The sequence below is a fragment of the Coenobita brevimanus genome, chromosome 92 (genome assembly GCF_032717465.1).
Source record: "Coenobita brevimanus isolate Jiangsu-jjx chromosome 92, ASM3271746v2, whole genome shotgun sequence".
Taxonomy (NCBI): Eukaryota; Metazoa; Arthropoda; class Malacostraca; order Decapoda; family Coenobitidae; genus Coenobita; species Coenobita brevimanus.
The window spans coordinates 33,545,834-33,568,799 of NC_137045.1; the positions used below are offsets into that span (position 1 = coordinate 33,545,834).

The 22,966-nt window shown below is 42.3% G+C and overlaps 1 protein-coding gene across 1 annotated transcript in view; it reads left to right on the plus strand.

Annotated features, from left to right (window-relative positions):
* The first annotated feature begins 4,689 nt into the window (after window positions 1-4,689).
* Window positions 4,690-22,966, plus strand: part of LOC145412190 (Y+L amino acid transporter 2-like) — a 34,568-nt gene continuing 16,291 nt past the window's right edge. The window contains exons 1-4 of the mRNA XM_080282119.1: window positions 4,690-4,750; window positions 16,830-17,471; window positions 19,822-20,043; window positions 21,710-21,935. Coding sequence (XP_080138245.1) covers window positions 4,690-4,750; window positions 16,830-17,471; window positions 19,822-20,043; window positions 21,710-21,935 — 1,151 coding nt within the window. The remainder of the gene's footprint in view (window positions 4,751-16,829; window positions 17,472-19,821; window positions 20,044-21,709; window positions 21,936-22,966) is intronic.

Genomic DNA, 22,966 nt, shown 5'->3' on the forward strand with positions numbered 1-22,966 from the left:
AAAAAAAAAAAAAAAAAAAAAAAACGATATAGTTCCTTGTCTCTTCTGGACCTGAACATTGCTGATGTGAATATCTCCACTGCCATGCTGCTTTACATCACTTATACCGCCATTAGAAATTGAAAAAAGGCGGCGGCATATTATACAAAAAGCTTTGTAATTGTCATCATTACTGATTAGCCAAGGATACTCAGTTTCCCATTCGTGGCGATATTTTTGGAGTCTGCGCTTCGCTTTCTTGGGAGGAGTAACACCAGAGGCAGAGGAGCTAGCCATTTTTGTTTTTAAACTATTCAACAAGGGACTCGGGAGGCATTCTCCGAAAATTCCAAGGCAGACTGAGTCAACTTATCTGTTAGCCCACTTATAGACCGTGACTCCGTGATTCCCGTCTCCCACACCGCTACCCGCCACTCCACTAGCAAGTAACAAGGTTGCCAGGTACTTGAAATACACGGTAGATATTTCACAGTAATTTTCACTTGATGATATCAATTTTCAGTAGACTATCAAATCAATATATTAAATATTAATGTAGAAAAAATGACGGATTATGATGCTGGTGAATTCAGATGAGAAAAATAAGGAACAATAGGCATTCCGTATAGGTTTCGTTTCGTTCGTTTAAAGATTTCCTGCACATATAGTGCAGGCCGGGCCATACATTAGCCCGGTCAGTGGGGTATGGGCTGATTAAAAAATATAAAAAGGGGAGGACAGGACCTGGGGATTGCCCAGCACACGCGTCCTGTCCCCTGGCTGGCTTTGTGGTGTGTGTCTCCGTATAGGTTCAATACGGAACGCGACAATTTACTCTCAAATACGGAACTATTCCGTATTTTAAGGAACAGATGGCAACCGTACCTTTGAAAGAATTTTCTAGAGGAAAATTCGTTCTGAACAGCACGACAGGCAATCAGCAATCACATTATCAACCCCATTGATATGCTCAGTGCTCAGGTTATACTCTTGCAAAAAGAGGCTCCAGCAGGTCAGCCTTTGATTCTTACTCTTTAACTGGTTTAAGACTTCAAGGGGTGATCGGTGTAAACTGTAACTGTCTGCCCAAAAACATGTATATACACAGAAAAATTCTACAGGGCATGGATCAGGGCAAGCAGCTCCTTTTCAGCAAATGAATAATTATGTTGAGCCTTAGAAAACTTCTCACTAAAATGACCAATAGGATGCTCTGTGCCCAGACCATCGTCCTGCTAAAGTGCAGCTCCTGTCCCTAGACTGCTGGCATCTAAGGCCGGATTTTTTTTTTTTTTTTTTTTTTATGTGTCCGACTCTGGGCAAAGGCTCAGGGCCTATTTCTTGGGGGCAGTTGCCTATCCCAAGGCCCAGTAGTCCTCCTACACCTCCACATGTCACCACTTCGGCGCTAACACCCACCGTCCATATTGAATACATGCTAGGGCTGTCTCATACAGGACTGGTGTATTGGTATTAGCGGGGGTACTTTTACGACATGTCGGCGGGTCATCTGGTAGATCAGGAAAGTCTGCTTTTAGGAAATTCAAATCCTTAAACTGTTCCCTGCCCCAGCCGAGATTCGATCCTGGGTCCATTAGGACTGCAAGCCGCCTCTCTACCGATTCAGCCACCGCCTCCCCCAAGGATTGAAAGGCCTTGAAAAATAAGGAGCAAGCATCACAGGATAACAACACAAAATTCCCATTACAGACTTGAAAGCACTTTCACAATCTTCAGTCCAACAGAATTTCTTCTCTTTCTTTAGCATATCTGTTAGCGGGGCCACAACACTTGAAAAGTTCTTAATAAACTGTTTGTAATACTGTAGTTACAGTGCCCAGGAACCTCCGAAACTCATGCCTAATTTTAGGCGCGGCAGTGTTCTTAATGGCCTCCACCTTTGAAGAAGGGGGACAGACACGACCGTGACCAACTACACAGCCAAGGTACTGAACTTTAGCTTGAACAAATTCGCACTTCTTAAGTTAGCTACAAGGTGCGTTTCCGAGTGCCTTGAAAGCAACTTATTTAATTGTTCTAGGTGGTCTTCTCGAGTATCACTGAACATCTCTACATCAACCAAGTAACCTACACCACACAAGTTGGAAGCCCACTAACAACTAGGTTCATAAGTCTCTGAAAGGTAGGAGGGGTATATTCCATCCTGTATGACATCACATAACAATGGTAAGTTTGACCATCTGCCACAAAACACGAGACTTCCTTTGCCAGCTCCGTCAAGGGCACCTGCCAGACGCCCTTCTTAAGGTCCAGCTTAGTAATGTAGTGGGACGAACCAATGCTGTCAATACAGTCTTCTAATCGAGGCAGGGGATATGTGTCAGTCCCAGTCAGAGCGTTGACTCTGTGGCAGTCGATGCAGAATCTCACTGTCCCGTCAGGCTTGGGCTGCAGGGTCACAGGGGAGCTCCGCGGGCTCACACGAGGGGCGATAAAATCGTTTCCAGCATGTACTTCAACTCCTGGCAGAGGACTCCTAGGCACTAGGGGCAGACATAATAAGGTGGCAGCTTAACAGGGAGCGCATTAGCCACATCGACATCATGCTTGACGTAGGTCGCCCGCCCAGGGGAGCTACCAAAGACGTCCTTCAATGAAGAAAGAAGTAGTAATAGTTGTCGGGACTGACCTTCCGGTAAATGCGAAGCTTTCTCAAGAATGGACAATCCGGCATCAGCGTTGCACTGCCAGGCACTCGCAGTATCGAAGGCAAAGTCCTCCTCACATTGTTCCTGGCCATCAAACCGCTGGGAACCCGCTCATTCTATTCAACCAAGACTAAATTCACAGGTACAGGGGTCTCTGGAACACTGTATTAAGGTTTTAACATGTTAACATGGCAAACAGGGATGGCCCGACCGGGGTGGGGTGGGGATTACCTCCCAGTGTTTGTTTCTGAGTTGGTCAAAAATTACTGAGTTGGTCAAAATGGAGAGAGGAGAGTTTTTATATATATACTATATATATACTAATATATATATATATATATATATATATATATATATATATATATATATATAAAAGGAGAGGTTTCCAAGAGAACTATCTATCTATCTGTCTATCTATCTATTTATCTATCTATCTATCTATATACAGAGAGAGAGAGAGAGAGAGGACAAAATACAAAATACCCTAGTTTCCTTCCTGTCAGGAGAATAGTCTAAACCAAAATCAAGTACCATAGTAATCAAGGTGCCTGGATCTGGACCCCCTTCACCCATAGAACGGTGGCATGGGGGGAGAGGGGTCGGGGTAATTAATTTGTCTTCACTCCTGCTACTGGTCTGGTCATAAATAACTCCTAATGTTATGACTGGGTCAATTAGTTTAATCAGACTACTAAACAGTTTATAAGGTGTCTATTATCTTTTCAACAATATCAGGCTAGGGACCAAGTTCATTTGGCTTTATTTAAATAAAAGTACTTTAGTGTTTGAAATCTCAAGTACAAGTACTCAATAAATTTTATTTAATTACAACTGTCCGAGTACTTGCCTAAGCTCGCGTCCATACGTGTACTCAAACATGTGTTGGGAACACAGCTGACAACATGTTCGGGAACATGTTTGCAGCAGTATTTGGACAGATGTATGCAAACATGTTTCAGTGCAGTTTCGAACACTGGCAGCAGAGGTGATGGAATCAGTGTGTCCATACCAGGTAGCTAAGACTTCATCATGATGTTGCCAACATGATCTGGACGCTGCTGTTCCTAGCATTTTTGCTGCATGTTCGTTACTGTGTTGCTTACATGTTGCCAGCACTTATTTGAGAATACGTGTGAACTCGACCTTACCCAAGCGAACAAGGAAGATTCGACAGTCTGCTGGTCCTTCCTGCAGATTAGCACCTGAGTTACACCAGGGAACTGGTTGTACGTGCGTTTCTATATCCCGTCCTGAAAAACTATCCCAGTACAGACACGTGTTCCATTCAGCTTCGAACATTTTTACTGTCACGAAGTAAGGTCGAGTGGAATCGATTTTCTGGCCTTGTTGTTCTGTGATTCGTTTGCTTTATATGGGCTGCAAATACAAGCAGATATATTTATATACACAAAAGAGCCAAAATTTGGAAAGTGTCGGGCACTCTCTTACTGACTCCCTTCAACCTCTGTTTCTTCGCCGCACTATTGCATTTTTATCTCTTTTCTATCGCTACTTCAATGGTCACTGCTCCTCTGAACTGTCTGCATGCATTCCTCCACCTCTACGACGGGCGCGTAGCACCCGTCTAGTAGCAAACTCTCATCCCTTTTCTGTCCAACTCTCTAATGCAAGAGTTAACCGTTACTCCCAGTCTTTCATTTATGAAACAGGTCAACTCTGGAACTGTCTCCCTCTGTCTGTATTTCCTGCTTCATTTGATCTCCAGTCTTTCAAACGCAGTGTCCAGGCATCTCGAAATGATCGGATCTTGAATTTGTCTCTCTTGTATTTTGTTTTTCTCTTGGAGGGAACTGTTATTGCGGGCTCAAGGCCTTTGGTTCCGTCTTCCTCGAATAAAAAAAAAAAAAAAAAAAAAAAAAAATTCTGCTCGCAGATATTTTCTCACTAGATCTTTCTGTCTTCCTGGTGCTCTTCTCGTTCTCCTTGCCAGCTTTCTTTGTCCTGACTTTACCACCTGGCTACTGGGCCGTCTGCCTTCTTAAGTACAGTCAGACATAAATGAAACGACCCCCTTACCTAGATGCCTCGTAGGTCATGGCATACCAGTGTAGAGAACAGTGGAAATGACGTCGGCGATGAGGGTGAGGGGGAGGGGTGTGGGAGCGACTAGTCTGCTTAGAATACTGACTCAGCTTATGTTTCACTTCGCTCACAGCTCATACAAAGTTACCGTATCACTGCATACATCATTGTCACTTCTCTTGTAAGATATACTTGATATTTGTATATAAACCTGCAAAACAGCATTTCTGTTAACTAGAAAATAATATTTCGAGATTATTGTTATAATGAAGGGATGAAAAAAAGTGCAGAAACAAGAGATGAACCTCCCCCCCCCCCAAAAAAAAAGCCCATAAGCTGAAGAGTATTTGTGATAGGAGAAGATTCAGAGTTCTGTACCGATTACTACATTCCACCAGCTACAGACGTTTTGTGAGTACAGTGTGGAATCCAGCAGTGATGACAGAACTGCCAAAGGCTCTCTTGTTTCTGCTGGGAATGGGTAAGTGGGAGGGGGTCACGATAGACAAAGCTAATAGTAGTGATGAGGAAGGAACTGATAGGGGCGGTGGGGCCAAAAGAACCCAAGTGTGTCTGTAATTAGGCACATGAGCTTCCTCTGATTTTAGATCTATGTGTGTGTTGTGTGTGTGTGTGTTGTGTGTGTGTGTGTGTGTTGTGTGTGTGTGTGTGTTGTGTGTGTGTTGTGTGTGTGTGTGTGTGTGTGTGTGTGTGTGTGTGTGTGTGTGTGTGTGTGTGTGTGTGTGTGTGTGTGTGTGTGTGTGTGTGTGTGTGTGTGTTTCGCCCTGTGTACATCCGGTAAAAATAGGCGATTTGGTAGTGCAATTACTATTTTCAGGCTTGAAGGATCAGCCTCTAATGAGTAAAAGCGCTTAGTCCTTGCAAAACTAATGTATTAAAGGGTCACACTTGAAAAAAAAAAAAATAGTTACGGAAAAGTGCCTGAGTTTTCTGATGCTCGAAGGATGCGCGTTGTAGGTTGGTCATAGGAAAGAACAACTAAAGTGAAATTCAAAACTGTCTTGATTAATCCGACCATCAGCCCATTAAAAGAACATGGCCTCTGATATATATTCCGTGAGAACACAAAGAGTTCCTTTCCTACACATCCTTACCCAAACCTCCACCACTAGTCGTTCACCCCTTCACAAGCTGGCCCTCTCTATCAACAATTATTCCTACACCTTCTCAAGCACTATCCCTAGCATATTATCTCCCTCCATCACTTTTACTCCTTCTTTCATTAATATGCATCATTGCTCACTTCTCTAGTACCATCACCACCATATTATCTCCCTCCAGCACTCTCACTCACCCCTTCTTTAACATCACCTTTCCTCTCCTTCCTTCCTATATCGTCATCATCACTCCGTATACGTCACAGCATCACCTTATCATCATCATTGTTCCTATCTCAAGCACTACCACCATCATATTAGCCCCCTCCACACCTGCATTCATCCCTTCTTTAACGTCACCACGCCTTCCTACAATGTCACCATTACTCTCCATACACCACAGCATCATACCTTCACCATCATTCCTCAGTCTAGACAGACCATTACTTGCTTTTTGTTACCATCATCTTTTCATACTGACAGCCTGCATGGAGTATAGCGACTGTCCTGTCATATTCTCTCAGTGTTCCATGGTTCCTAATGATTATTGCGGTGTATTCCATTCCATTTTCTCGTTCCCAACACCATTGTGTCCCCCTCAGGTTCCGAAAACACTATCAAGCGATTCAACACCACAACATTCCCACCTCACTTCCCGTGGCAGCCCAGTGCACATGCATATTAATGATATTCGTTAAGGCGATTTCTTGCGCGACTGTCCTTTGTAATTTTAGGACCACTTTAGCGATGTTGATCCATGAAAAGAAGTATTGTTTTATTAGCATTAGTGTGCGGCCACACTTCCCAGAAACATGTGATCGACAAGACGAAACGAAATACCCGGGTTTAATCCTCTGCAATATTCGAGTCGATCTTTGGACGGACCTCTGACCCTCGTTTCCTCTCGTCGACCACATTTTTGAAGCGAGCGTGGCCACATCCTAACGTTTTCCTACACCATGAATACACTTAGTTTATTTGCTTAGTTTATTTGCCATGTGGAGAGGATGGAGGGTGAGAGACAGACGAGGAGAGTGTATGTGAGTGAGGTGGAGGCCAAGGATGAGATGGAGGGATGGAGTGGAGAGGTATATGAGAGAGGGAGGTGTGAGCTGGGAACAGGACAGTGAAATGGCGTTGGACAGGGCGACATGGAGGCGATTTGCTTGTGGCCACCCCTTACGGGATTAAGGCGTCTGGCTAACGATTTTCAGCCTTGCAAGGAAACACATTGGGCCTCTGGGACGTACAAACACCCCTTTTAATTTAAGCTAAAGTGGAGAGAGCATTGGTAATCCCGATGTTTTGGGGGGGGGAGACGAGCAGACAACATTTTTAGTTGTTGTCAGCGGGATACCTGAACAGCTGCTACTAAATATCACCATCATTCAGAGAGGCAGAAAAAAAAAAAAAAATAGAATGAGATATAAGCCAAAGTTTGCCAAAGTGAATGAGCCACACTCCCATCCACTCACCTCTCAAGTCCCTGGAATCCTGGTTCCATCTGCTTGATCGAAAAACATTAGGCACGTAGCTTCACATTATGAGTGAAAGAGAGAGAGAGAAAAAAAAAATCCTTACAGCAGTTACAATTCTTATCCATTATATTCAAAAATTTTATTAGGCGTTTATATAATTTTCATCATAAGAACTGGAAGCGATTCCTGGCACAGAAACAAAGCAGATGTCAGCAATTATTCTTTTAGTGTGAGGGAAGGGGCTTTGAGATGAAGGGAGGGCAGCCAAATGGTGCCAGCTGGTGCCAGAGGAATGAATGACGTATAGGTAATTTGTCTGTGGCCACCTCTTACAGGATTAAGGCGTCTGGCAATACACAGAAAGACAAAGTGGAGAGAACCAGCATCAGAGGAAACCATAGACATATCCACATCGACTCAGTAACGGTCTGTCACTTTTCCACTCATGCTTCTTCAATGGCTGTTACTTATGGCGATACATGCAGTGACAGACCTTCAACGCTGCCTGGACCTTCCCGCTGGGGATCAAGATATTTGATCACTTGCGAGTTTGGGGCTACACGAAAGGTTAAATATCAACATTGATGTTCAAACTATCGACATTAATAATTTCCGTAATATTAACATTATTAGTGCCTTGAATAGATCAATATCATGTGACAGAATATCAAGTATTTACTGAACACGGTTATGTTTCAACTTAGCCGTAAAAATACAAAGTGCAATATTAAGGACGGTTCATCTTTTCTCAGTGTTGGAGAAAGTGCTTATTATTTTCCTGGTTTACGGCTACACTGCAGCGCAACACAGTTAAGCAAGTATTTAATATTGTGTAAAGCTATTTTCGTACGATATTTTTTATAAGCAACTTAAAATCAGAACAAGTGCACACCTGGTATTCAAATGAAGAGGGAATCAAAAGACGGGGTAATTCAACTTTTTTATTGTACTTTTGGAAGGTGAGGGGGATTTCATAGTAATGAGAGAGAGAGAGAGAGAGAGAGAGAGAGAGAGAGAGAGAGAGAGAGAGAGAGAGAGAGAGAGAGAGAGAGAGAGCATGGGTTAGTAGCGCGTTAAACTTCGCGTAACCAGAAAATAAAGTCGACCCACATGTGGTCACTGTCGTGGTAGCGTGTAATCAAAAGCTTCAAGGAATCGCTGAGTCTGGGAAGTATGAAGTTGCTCCTCGTGTCCTGTAGGCACTGGTATACGACGGCAATTTCAATCTTATTATCGCCTGCCTTTAGAAGGAGGAGCCATAATGTTTTTGCCTGCCTTTGTGTGTGTGTGTGTGTGTGTGTTCCCATTATATCTCACGAACGGCTTCAGCTGTCAACATGAAACCTTCAAGGTATCACAATATGGCCAAAATCTTGGCCGAGGTCGAAAATGGGCACTCGTGGTCAAGGTCAAGGTCACCAAAATGGCTGCCAAAAGTCAACTAGTTTTTATCACCTACCTTTAGCACCAGTATATCTCATGAACGGCTTAAGCTATCAACATGAAACCTTCAGGGTATCAAGATATGGCCAAAACCTTGGACTTGGCCAACAACATATTCTGGCGGGGGATTAGCATTCGGCTCCCGAATGCTTTTCTTTCATTTATTATTTTTTTTTTGAGCTTGTTGTTGTTAGGCTATTGTATTAATTCTTCTCGACAAGACCAAATGCTAAAAATTTAAAATTGTATTCAAATATATATATATATATATATATATATATATATATATATATATATATATATATATATATATATATATATATATGTATGTATGTATGTACATATTATAGACTATATAATTAAAAAATAGTTTGGCCTAATGACGTTGGCCTTGAAGTCAGTGGTCGATAGCCAGATATGTAAATAAATATATATATGAATCAGCAGACCATCGCCTAACATTAATAGTAATATCCCTGTAATATATTCTACAGTGTTCCTGCTGTGCTAAAACTGGTATGGAACCATTAACGCTTTATAAAGTGCATTGGTGCAAGTTTACGTGCTAGTAGAGAAGGGAAAGAAGTTGTATGCGGCTTTCATGGATTTGGAGAAAGCATATGACAGGGTGGATAGACAAGGATTGTGGAAAGTGTTAAGAATATATGGAGTAGATGGGAAGTTGTTGAATGCTGTGAAGAGTATGTACGATGGTGCGAAGGCTGCAGTGCGTGTGGATGGTGAACTAAGTGAATTTTTCTCTTTGAAAGTTGGGTTGAAACAGGGATGTGTCATGTCTCCATGGTTGTTCAATCTGTACATGGATGGGGTAATAAAAGAGGTACAAGGTAGGGCAGTGGATGTTGGAGTGGCCCTGGTGAGAGAGGATAGTGTTTGGAAACTCCCTGTACTGTTGTTTGCAGATGATACTGTGTTGTTGAGTGAAGACGAAGGGGAGCTGCAAGGCTTGGTGGATGAGTTTGGGAGAGTGTGTAAGAAACGGAATCTGAAGGTGAATGTAGGGAAGAGTAAAGTGATGGTCTTTGAGAGAGGTGAAGTCAGTGAATGTACAGCGAGGTTGGATGGTGAGGAATTGGAAAATGTGAGTACGTTTAAGTACTTGGGTAGTGTGATGAGTAAGGATGGAGGTTTGGAGGGTGAAGTGCTTGAAAGTGTACAGCAGGGAAGAAAGGTTGCTGGTTCTTTGAAAGCAGTGATAAGAAACAGGGAAGTGAGCATGGAAGTGAAAAAGTTACTACATGACAGTATTGTGATACCAACTCTAACGTACGGAAGTGAAGCTTGGACATTGTTGGAAGGACACAAGTCAAGAGTGAGAGCAGTGGAAATGAGTTATTTAAGAGGAGCCTGTGGAGTCACATGGAGAGATAGGCTGACGATTGAGGATATAAAGGAACGTTGTGGTGTTGATGTGGATGTGATAGGAAGCGTTATGAGGAACACACTGAGGTGGTTTGGCCATGTGGAGAGGATGGAGGGTGAAAGACTGACGAAGAGAGTGTATGTGAGTGAGGTGGAGGGGGGAAGAGGGAGGGGGAGGCCGAGGATGAGATGGAGGGATGGGGTGGAGAGGTATATGAGAGAGGGGTGTGTGAGTTGGGAGCAGGGTAGTGAAATGGCGGGGGACAGGGCGACTTGGAGGCGATTTGTTTGTGGCCACCCCAAACGGGATTGAGGCGTCTGGCAATAGATAGATAGATAGATAGATAGTCGTTTAGGCAGTGACTCTAGGCCCAGCAGGTGTGGGATAAACTCCATCGCCTCCAAAATGAAAACAAATGGTATACATATTTTGAAATGTTGATCTCTTCTGCTCCCGTCGTTAGAAATTCTAGTCAGGTTCTTTATAATGTATTCGAGAGCGAGTTGCATCACAGAATTAATTTCTTCCTTCAAGGCGATGCATTTTTTTATTTATATATCTTGTATCTCAATACATTTTAAAAACAATATCAGAAGAAGCAAAAACAAAAGAATAAAATTGAATAATCCATATACCTGACTACAGGTGCATATAACTTAGGAAGGAGTGATAGTTGTGAAGGGGTTGACTAAAACATGTATAACCCCTCCGTATCATAAAACCCTCCCGTAAACAAAATAAAAACGTCTAATGATATCAACTGAAGAATAAAATGCGTCCTCGGAATTGACCACTTGCGAGTTCTGGGCTCCAGGGATGTTGATAATATTAGCACTGATAATTTTCGTTGTATTAGCACAAATGGGGTTTGAAATAAAAAAATCTTGTGTAAAAATAGCTTTGATACAATATCAAGTACTTGCAGGGCAATTTCATGAAGGGCAGTTTTATGCTCAGCCCCTGTCAGTCTGATCGACCAGTCCCGTCGACCGGAGGTAAACGATTGCCTCTATGGGGCTGTACCCATAGGTTCCCTGCACCGTTATGTGTTGCCTGAGTCTTAGCATGGCATATGTTGTGTAGTCCAGTTTGCGTGTTATGTTGTGTAGACATATTCTATAAGCTGGCCCTTGAGTCATCTATGAGTCCATCCAACCCAAACCTAAGCTGGTGGCTGAAGAAGGCTGGGTGATTTCATGTTCTAATCCCGTTTACATGAACTCGATCATATGTGTTTCAGGACACCTCTGATGTGTGGATGACAGAAAGGGGGCTTGTAATATAGCCCTGATCGTGATGATGCATTGTCCTGCACATGTAGTGAGTACGTTGGTGTTCCGTCATTGCTAGTGTTAGAATGTTTGGAGGTGGGATATTATTATAAAAGGGTTTGATAATATTTGTATGGTGAAATTATGTGCCTAGGTGTGTTGCGTAACTCTGTCATGTAATGACAAGGATGTTGTGTTTTGGCAGAGACAGCTACATGGAATTGTGTACCTTTATCTAGGTGGCATATGAAACAAGGAGGATTATGTTCTGAGAGTGCAAGTGATCTGAGGGAGTGGTTTTGGCCAAGTCAGTGGTGATACGTAGGGAAATGTTCTGTATGGTTTGTAAGGTGTTATAGTAAACATTAGATAAGATGGGGACCCATGCTGAGGAAGTATAGGGCATCACTGACCTAATAAACTGTTTGTAAAGAGTGTGTCTCTTTTTGTTGCCCAGAGTCTAGCCCTGTATTATGATCACCGAAGGTAACCCAGTGTCATATTCACTACAGGGATCTGAATGGCGGGTGTATGCTGCACACATACAGTAGTGGTTATAAATGATCACCTATCCTCCTGTACCCCGTGCCTCAGGCTGGCTCCTTTATGCGCGGCAAGACACACTGGAGTAAGAAGGCTGAGAAGAAGGGGCCAGAGAGAGAAGGAAAGGTGGATGGGGGGACGAGTGATGGTGCTGGGTGGTGTGAGGGAGGGGAGGGAGAGTAGGTAGGGAAGGAAGAATGAAATGCGAAGTGGTGGTCACATAATTTTTCTATTCAGGGCATGATATATAGGAGTTAATATGCTGTAGATAATGCTGCAATACATCTTGTATAGCTGCGCCAGATAAGCAAGAAAGTGCTGATGTCAAGGGCTGGCTCGTGAGAGAAATATACTGACGAGACAGATCAAACATTAGTGCGGAGCCAGATATTTGTGTTTATCCGTGTATTTTGACTTCGAATACAGAATGGAATCTGGATGGCTTTGACTTCCGTAATGTTTGTGTAAAAAATGTCCCCTTCCGTTATATGTAATTAATGTTTGGAGCTAAATACCATATGGAACCTTTGACATGGCTGTGTCCACAGTACTCGTATATATGATCATCCTCTCGGTATACACTCCTTCTATACAGTCACCATCATGTCAGCTATTTTACGGCATCTCTCTAGGAAAAGGCTATTTAAAATAATTGTGCATAAAAGGTGAATAAATTTGATGTCCGTGCGCCTGGTTGGATATAATAACAGTATCTCTCATAATCTGTTAGAAGGAAAATGAAACAAATCCGATCTAAACTCCAAATGTACTGTATATTTATGTCAATGTTTACCGAAATTGGTCAAGCCAAAGCAACCAGGAAAGCCTTAGAAAGTAGTCCAGTGGCCTCATTCCTCAATAACCTCTTGCAATTATCGCGGGGCCGAGGAAACAATGTTGTTGATGGTTTGCTTGTTTCGTCTGAACAGCTCCCACTCGTCCTTGGTGAGCTGGAGGGGGCGGGCCCGTGTCCCCTCTTTTTCTTGCTTCCACGCGTTGACAATTTAGGCCTACACAATCGCATAGCCTCTGCACTAATATTTGCTCCGTCATGTCAGCATATTTCTCACAAGAGCCAGCCCTTTATATCACCACCAATCTAAAGCTTGTTATCCGACGCCAGTATACAAGGTGTAATGGAGCATTATCTACCGAATATTAAGTTTGTAATAAATGGAAAAGAGTCAGACTGGATAAACGTTACAAGTGGAGCGCCGCAGGGTTCAGCGTTAGGTCCGATTCTTTTCTTAATATATGTGAATAATATTGATGAAGGATTGTGTTGTAAGATTTCAAAATTTGCTGATGATACTAAAATAAGTAACAGAGCAGATACAGCACTGCAAAGACAGGCAATTCAGAGAGATCTTGATCAACTGTTTAATTGGGCCCAAGTCTGGCAAATGGATTTCAGTATTAATAAATGCAAAGTGTTAAACATTGGCAGTAAAAATGTAAGAACAAGTTATAGCATGAATAATGTCCAGCTTGATAGGGTAAACCATGAAAAAGACTTAGGAGTTATAATAACAAATGATTTGAAACCAAGTAAACAATGTACAGAAGCTGTGAAAAAAGCCAACAAATTGATTGGGTTCATAGGCAGAGCATTTGAATATAAATCCGATAATATCGTCCTTACTTTGTATAATTCCTTAGTACGCCCGCACTTGGAGTATTGCGTTCAGTTTTGGTCACCGTATTATAAAAAGGATATGGAAAAGCTTGAAGGAGTGCAGCAAAGGATGACAAAGATTATACCTAGATTGAGAAATAAGCCGTACGAGGAACGTTTAGAAGCCCTGAATCACTTTACCCTAACAAAACGGAGGATACGAGGAGATTTAATTCAAGTATTCAAGATATTCAAAGGACATGATAAAATGGCTGTCGATAAATACTTCACAGTTGATCACTCGAACTACACTAGAGGCAATGGGCATAAAATAATTGGCAAACGATTCCAGTCGCATGAAGCGAAGCATTTCTTCATCAATAGAGTTGTAAATATATGGAATAAATTGCCGTCCAACGTAATAGACTGTAATACAGTACAAACCTTTAAAGGTCGCCTGGATAAGTATTTGGCATCCAACCCCCAGCTTAATATGTTTACTCCTGAATAAAACACTTGTGTATGTATAATTATCTGTTATATTTTATTTTATTTTTTTTAGAGCCTGGATAAATTTATTAAATGCAAATATAGTATATGCACAGACTAGGATATGCACAGATAGCCCTGAGTTAACGGTCACTACTCATACTTTCCACCTGTGATGGGCTGTGGATCACTGAGGGTCCCTCTTAGTTACATGGCCACCATCGGGATTTTTTTAATGTACCAGGGGTCACTGCTTCAGGAGGTGACTTGTTTGCTTGTCCCGCATGGGAAAGTTCCTAGTCTCAGTGGAATGAATGGAGCTGGGGCCTGATTGACTGCTGCCTACCTTAATAGCGCCAGGCAAGGCTGCCACACCACCCCTGAATATCCTCACTGTGCACTGTGCAATTTCCACACTGTGTCTGCAGACGCCTCGTAAACTTAACGTACCCGTACATAGCGAGATGCACTAGTTATTTATTTATTCGATTATTCATTGTACTTTACTACTTTCTCTTTCAGGTTATTCATACTGGTAGCTTATAGATAATGTATTATAGAATGTAGCTTTTCCTTTTCAGTCTTTCCTATGAAATTTCCATGTCAGTTTTTCCATGCTGCGTGGTGGTTTTTCTCACTTTTTCTTGCCAGTTTTGGCTGGAGGGTTTTGAGGCGGGGGGAGCCTTCTTGCTTTACTATCCTTATCCTTCAGCATGTAGAGTTAGATCTTGTAGTCATAGTCTACTCTGTACCAAACAGCCTCGAAAGGACCATAAGGTCTGTTGCTGTTTGTTTTCCTTTGTACTTCTTTGTACTCCTTTATATCACGCTCTGAATGAAGGAAAATAGACAAATTATGTGGCCAACACTTCGGATTTCATTCTTCTTCCCCTACCTACCCTCCCTCTCCTCCATCACTCCACTCCAGCACCATCATTCGTCCCCCCACCCACTTTTCCTTCTTTCTCTTGCCCCTCCCTCTCATCCCCTCTTACACCAGTGTGATTTGTCGCTCATAAATGAGCAAGCTTGGGGCACGGGGTACAGGAGTATAGGTGATTATTTATGACCATGACTGTACATTGTTAAGTGTGATGTGGGAGGAGAACCTGTGCTCATGCTGATAATGAGTGCGATGGTGGATTTGGCTGGGGCGATCGTCAGCCTGTTGTCCTTGACCCAAGTCTGCAATGTGCTGAGGTAGTCTTGTTGCACTGTGCCGGTTGTCTGTAATGTGATGTGTGGTTGTTATGATGATACCATCTGCATATGAGACAATGTTTGTTGGTGGTTGGGGTGTGGGAATATCATGCATGTACGAGTACAGGATGAAGAGTGCGCGTAAAAGAACAGAGCCCTGTGAAACTCGTTAGGTAAATTTCGTATTCGTGATGACTTGACTGGAATGTAACATGTGCTTGTCTTCCAGGAAAATGGTTGAGCAGCTGGCATATGCTGTTGCTCTCCATGATTTTGTTTCATATCTTAGTGATTTGTTTGCATCTGGGATGGCATCGGAAACTTTACTAATGTCTTTTGTTGTGAGAAATGTACATTGTGAGGAGGTTGTGGAATTGATGGCGACTGATGTTTCTTGTGTACCATTAGTCAGTAAAGTGTTTGTAGATTTTTCTTTTTTTTTTATCCGTGTTGTGAAGGAGCAAGTGGGACATGAGGTGTGACGTGGTTGAAACTGAGGCGTTCAGTTATACTGGATGGTGTGTTATGGGTCTGTACGAAGAAGTGTGTGTTGGGTCCTTGTTCGTTTATCTATAGTGATAATTGTTCCTTGTTTCCAAATACTATATTGAATATGCCACAGTATGCATATTAGTAGTTGCTGATGTTTGTGAGAACCTAGATGCTTTGTGGTCGTAAACGTTTCAGGTGCAGGTTGCTGATGCCATCTAGCCCTGTGCTTGTAGAGTTCTGTGTTTTTTGACAATGCAAAGTGTCTGTTTTTGAATGAAGGAGGTTGCACTGTGACTGAGAGAAAATGACTACCTATGTTATGAGGGTTGTTTTTGAGACTCAGAGTGTGTTGGAATTAAGTGATTCATATTTAGATAATGGGTCATGAATATGCTTGCTTGTTCTTTGTAGGAAGCGATGTGTTGAGTTTTGGAGGTGATGGCGTGTGGGTCTTGTTAGGTATTTTGCTGAGCCGAGAGGGGTCTTTGAAGTAATTAAGCTTTGCGCTAAAGACCTTCCAGTTTTCCGTTTTCTTTGTACTAATTTTGTTATTGATCTTCGATTTAACTATAAAATAAGGAAATTGCAATGTCGAAGCCCGGCCTTCTTTCAAGTCTCAAAAATTGGTTATCATTTTCCTTTTTTACTGTTAAATCTAAGCACAACATTGTTCAGCAATAAACTGACATTATATCAAAGCTATTTACATTCGATATTCATCTACTTGAAATGCAATATGTTCTAAACCTGCAAAGATTTTCAGTGTCGATATTTTGATCGTTCTTGTTCCCCCAAACTCGTAAGTGGTCAATTGATGGGAATAACTGCAAGAAAAGGTGAACTGCAGTGAACTGTACATGCACTTGTGATCAGAATGTCTCAATCGGGGTGACAGCCTTGCATGGGTTTCATTTCAAGAAGTGAATGGAGGCTTGGCTGTTATTTCATGCCCAAGGGAAGTATGCTTGCCATCTACCCATAAATGTACTGGACTATAAAACCAAGCCTTAGGCCCCTACGTCTCCAAGGGATAAAAAGGGATATGCTGTCACTGCTTTGTGTTTGTGAAAAAGGATAATTTTACAACGTTCTATATGCTTTACAGGTCTTGGCCAACCCGAGCATCACCACAAAACCAATATGACCAACTCGGAAGGGAGAGACACAAAGGACCAGAGGAACATCGACAAGAAGCTTGAAACACGAGGCACTGAGAGTACTTCCATGTCTGTAGGGGGTGACACAAGAGGTACTGAGACTGGACCTGTGACCCTGAAGAATAAAACAGAAGGGGATAACTGTCGTTCTTTGTCCCTGGAGAGTAAAATAGCAGGAAGCACTATAACCCTCCCCTCCTGCTCGAAGAATGAAACGAAGGGAATTGAAACTCTTCCTGTGTCTTCGAAGAATGAAACAGGGGGGAATGGAACTCTTCCTGTGTCCTCTAAGAATAAGACAGAGGAAACTGAAAATCTTCCTATGCCCTTGAAGAATGAAACAGAGGGAAATGACTCTTACCCTGGGCCCCATAAGGGTGACACTGGAGTCCGTGAGGTGGTCTGCTTAAAGAGGCAGCTGGGACTGATAGAGGCCATTGCGATAATCATGGGCATAGTCATAGGATCAGGTATCTTCGTGTCTTCCTCTGGTGTTATATGGTACACGGGCAGTGCGGGTCTGGCCCTGGTGGTGTGGCCCCTCTCCGGCATCATGGCCACCATTGGCGCCCTGTGCTTCGCTGAGTTAGGTATGTTATTTATTTATTTGTTTATCTATTCATCTATATCTTAGAATATATTTTGCTGACGTAAATGTACATCATTATTTTTTGGATAATATTTTTCCTATGCGTTGCTGAGTGAGGTATTATTCCTTCATACTTTGCAGACTTAGGCAGGATTTTATATTTCCGAGCTGCGCTAATCTGGACATCTTAGGTTCCATGCTTCGCTGAATTGGGTAGATTCCTTTTCTTGTCTACTTTATCTTTGCCATTGCCTTTGTCTTCTATTCTTTTTTTTCCTAAGTGTTCTTGTCTTCTTTATCTTCCTCTTCGTCTCTCTCTCTCTCTCTCTCTCTCTCTCTCTCCTCTAGGTTACCTCATCGGAGTTAAATATATCTTTACGTATAATCTTAATGTGTTGCTTAGTTTTGCGTCAAACCTTATTGTTCATCTTATGTTTGGCTGGTAAGTATGACATCTTTTTCCTTATGCATAGGATTTGTAGATTTCCGAATGATTTTTTTCCCTATAGTTTTTGTATGATATTTTCACTGTTGGAATTATTTACTGTGTTAGGTGCGGTGGCTATCCTTTAAAGGCTATAAGGCTATTGATGTAACTGAATCATATATATGGATATTTAAAGAGATATGTATAAATAAATAAATAAATGAATAAATGAATAAATAAATCTAAATGACAATGTCAAGCTGAGTGTGTAATGTGTATGTCTGTCTGTGAGTTTGTTCGTTTCTTTCACGAGAATGTTAATAGATATTATTTAATTCTATTTGTATTCGGTCGGGGTAAGTCCAGAGAGTGTCAAATCTCTCTCTCTCTCTCTCTCTCTCGATATAAATGGCGATGGCGTGCAACGAGATAGTGCAAAATTGTAGGAAATCTCGACACGTGATAATCATTTTTTCGATTTTCTTATTGGAATTGGTCATTGTGGGCTCAATAACGGGATGGAATCAAAGATAACGATATGTGCAAACATTTTGTGACGGAAAGCTCGTTAATTAGTCCTGCAAATTTTTCAGGGCAAGCACTAGTGTAAGTACACACACACACACACACACACACACACACACACACACACACACACACACACACACACACACACACACACACACACACACACACACACACACACACACACACACACACACACACACACACACACACACACACACACACACACACACACACACACATCTGTCAATTTATCTATCTATATCTATATTTATTTATCTATCTATCTATCTATACAGTCTGATCGAAAAGTATCCAACCATTAACTGATGATACAGAAAGCAACAGCCTTAGTGTGTTCAGACTTCCCATTCCAAGTATGCCCCTTAGATTCAACATACATAGCCCAGCGGTCCTGCCATGAAACATTTTATAAAGTCAGTTCTGGGGATCGCCAGCAAGGTCTTTGTTGCATTTTTCTTAGTCTCATTAGAGCAATCAAATCCCGAACCCTTCAGAGCCATCTTGTGTTTAGAAAGTACCCAAAAGTTGAAGGGAGCCATGTTAGGCTACTAGTGAGCCTGCTGGACCTGTGTTATTATTTATTTGGCAAAAAAAAAAAAAAAAAAAAAAAAAAAAAAAAAGACGAAATGGGATGAGTGGGATGCAGCATTATCCTGGAGGAGCTGCCTGTCCTCGCTCCTCCCCTGACTCTCTTCTCTTTTGATGATTTGCAATCTATAGACAACGGGGAACTCCCAGGTAGTACTCTTTATTGATTGTCTGGCCTTCTAGAGAGGCTTGTAATGAACAACACTCTGGTAACTCGAAATAATAAGCATTTTTGAGGCAATTATGCTAGTCTTTAATCTGCATATTACCCATAGCTTCATCAAAAACCTGCTGAATTTTTCTGATGACTTCAAACTGCATATTACCATGTTTTGATCACGAAATGATGTAATAATGTTGCTTGATTCACTCAGTCATCGCAATACAACGAAAATGCGTGGAACAAGATGTACACTTCCTCAAACACACGATGCTCCCCGGCGACTGAGTTGGGTGGCAGTGCTGATCATATTCATGCATACACAGTGACTGAAGCTCACGGTCCACTAAGTCGCATCCCCTTGCTAATACTGGTTTACGAGAAAAGAGTACGGTCGGATCCTTTTCGAAACTCGTCTTTTAATATGTCTATATCTATATCTATCTATCTATCTGTGTGTGTGTGTGTGTGTGTGTGTTTATGTGTATAAACTGTTACGACCTGCCTAATTAGCGGTGTTATATAAGGCTATTATGTTTGCTGGATGATGACCTTAATTTACTGTGTGGAAATATGTCATCCACTTTTTTCTAGTTCACTCTGGTACACTCAACTACTGCACGACAGGCACGATGTTTCCTGAGAGTGGGGGCTCGTTCACCTACCTTCTGGAGTCCTTTGGCCCCCTGCTGGCGTTTCTTATCGGGTGGGTGACTGTGGCGGTGAGGAACAGTGCTGGGATTGCTGTGGGCGCTCTGACCTTCTCCTCCTACCTGGTCCACGCTGTTCTGCCAAACTGTGAGGAGGTTCCTGAACTGCCAATGACCCTCACTGCCCTGGTGCTTATAGGTCAGTTATTCAGATTCTCATTTTAATCTGACCCAAGATCCTTTCATCGGTTGTAAAATCTGCCAGGCACCTCTTCCTTAGCGATTTGTTTTTGGATATGGCCAGTTAATATCGATTTATATCTTGTTTGTGCTGAGTATGGTGGCATTAGAGTAATTTAAAGGAATAGAAGAGGGTAGAGGAGAGTAATAAGCAAAATACTGTAAGTCGTTTAGGAAGAGGGTTAGGGAGCTTCCTTCACCAACGAGAGTACACGTCTTAAAGCTGCCATATCTTCAACTTCTGTATTGAGTCATAACAATAGCTTTCTTACTGAGTCATAACAATAGATTAAAATGTGAAGCTGTTCATGAATTAATTGTTAAGGAAAAAATACTGGCCCTTAGAATTTTCAAATTCTGCTACTGACTTACGTGAAATATACAACAGAACGGCAGGAATCAGAATCATGTGAAGGAAAAAGAACTACAGCTTGCGTCCGGTCATGCTCTGATGTTAACCTGGCAAAGATCCCCGTTTAATGCAAGGAAGAAACATCCAAAGACCAGAACCCCCAAGACTGTTCCTAAAAAAAAAAAAAAAAAAAAAAAATCCCGTTTATTTCATTTTGAGATGTACATACTGCATTTAAAATATTGGAGGTCATAGGCAGTAGGAAATTCAAACAGAGGAAGACAGTTCCAGAGCTGGCCTGTTGTATACACGAAGGACTGGGAGGAATGGTTAATTCTTGCATTAGAGAGTTGGCAAGTAAAGGGATGAGAGTTTGTTACTAGACAGGTGCTATGCACCCGCCGTAGTGGTGGAGAAATACAAGCTACAATACAGAGAAGCAGTGACCATTGAATGTGTGACAGAAAAGAGATAAAGATGCAACAGTGCCATGAAGAGATAGGGGTTGAAGGGAGCCAGTACGAGGAGGAGAGCTAATATGAATAAAAGCCTTTGACTCTACCTTGTTGAGATGAATAGTAGCCTATTGTGGGGAGCCTCCCCACACATGAGAGTTGTACTCTACGCAGGGGCGAATAAAACCCCTGTAAACAAACAACTGTGCAAGGATAAAGAAGGCACGGGGTCAGCTTAGCTCACCTAATCTCTTGGAAGCAGATATTACCAGAGAGGCAGTATGATCTTCCCAATATAAATCCCGAGAGACTGGAGCCCTAGGTATGTCAAATGGCTTCATTTGGTCATATGGTTACCACCCAGCGTAGTATGCAATTTTCTGGGTTACAGAAAACGGCTTGGTTTCGTAGTGAAATGTTTGTTAGTTATCTAAATGAAGAGAAGCGTATATGCGATCAACCCTAAAGAAGTTTTAAGCTTAGGTTAATTAGCAAATACAAATGCAGTACCAGGAAACACTGTCAAGCAGCACATGTATACAGTAAGTCTGCTTCTCAAAATGTACCAGGGAACTGAACTAGAATGAGAACCACAGTTTCAAGCTGCACGTATATAGGTCTGCTTCAGAGTTCATATAAATTATCACTTCTCACTAGTAAACTAAGATAAGATCTGTACTGTCAGCCTGCACGTAAATTCTGCAAGTCTGCTTTTGAAAATGGGCCAGGGAGCTAAACTAGGACATGAAACACACCATCAAGCTTTAAGTATATAAGTCAGCATTTCAAAGCTCATAAACAATACCCCTGCTCACTAGCCTTTGATTCGTGGTTGAACTGCGTGAACGTGAAGTGGGCGGTGAAGGTGCAGAAGGTGTTCACGGCGAGCAAGGTGGTGGCTCTGTTGGTGATCATAGCAGCCGGCACTAAACACCTGGCCAATGGACACACCGAGAATTATCGCAACCCTTTCCACGATAGCAACTGGACCGCTGCTGCCATCTGCTCTGCCTTCTACCAGAGTTTGTTCGCGTACAGTGGATGGTAGGTTGGCAAACTCAGTTGAGGAGAAAAACTAAAAACTGTGTGTGTGTGTGTGTGTGTGTGTGTGTGTGTGTGTGTGTGTGTGTGTGTGTGTGTGTGTGTGTGTGTGTGTGTGTGTGTGTGTGTGTGTGTGTGTGTGTGTGTGTGTGTGTGTGTGTGTGTGTGTGTGTGTGTGTGTGTGTGTGTGTGTGTGTGTGTGTGTGTGTGTGTGTGTGTGTGTGTGTGTGTGTGTGTGTGTGTGTGTGTGTGTGTGTGTGTGTGTGTGTGTGTGTGTGTGTGTGTGTGTGTGTGTGTGTGTGTGTGTGTGTGTGTGTGTGTGTGTGTGTGTGTGTGTGTGTGTGTGTGTGTGTGTGTGTGTGTGTGTGTGTGTGTGTGTGTGTGTGTGTGTGTGTGTGTGTGTGTGTGTGTGTGTGTGTGTGTGTGTGTGTGTGTGTGTGTGTGTGTGTGTGTGTGTGTGTGTGTGTGTGTGTGTGTGTGTGTGTGTGTGTGTGTGTGTGTGTGTGTGTGTGTGTGTGTGTGTGTGTGTGTCTCTCCTTCAAACCTGAGATAATCATGCATTTTTTCTTGTCTGCTGCATCTCTGATCAGCGATTCTCTGCTTTTTAGTGTATGTGTGTGTGTGTGTGTGTAGGTAGGTAGGAATGCGCCTTGACAATCTACTGTACTGATTCTCAAACTTAAAATTGTACTCTCACTTTATTTGCAGACTCCGTAATACGTATTCCTTAGCTACCCATTTTGCCTACCGGTATTACAAGTCAACATTCTCGTGTGTGTTAGTTATACCCTCTTAATATCAACTTAGTATGAATGACGGGATATTGTGGTGTACGTCTAGGATAAATGACCAAAGAAAACGTGTAATGAAGCCCACAGTCCCACGTCGGTTTCTTTTCATCTAACAGAGACCCTTAATCCCTTTCACCCCACCTGGCGAATTTTACAGGTAGCCAAGGAGATTCATGCTTACATCATAACTATGGGGCACCGATTTTCTGCTGTCACGACTTAGTATTCACGATGTGTGACCCG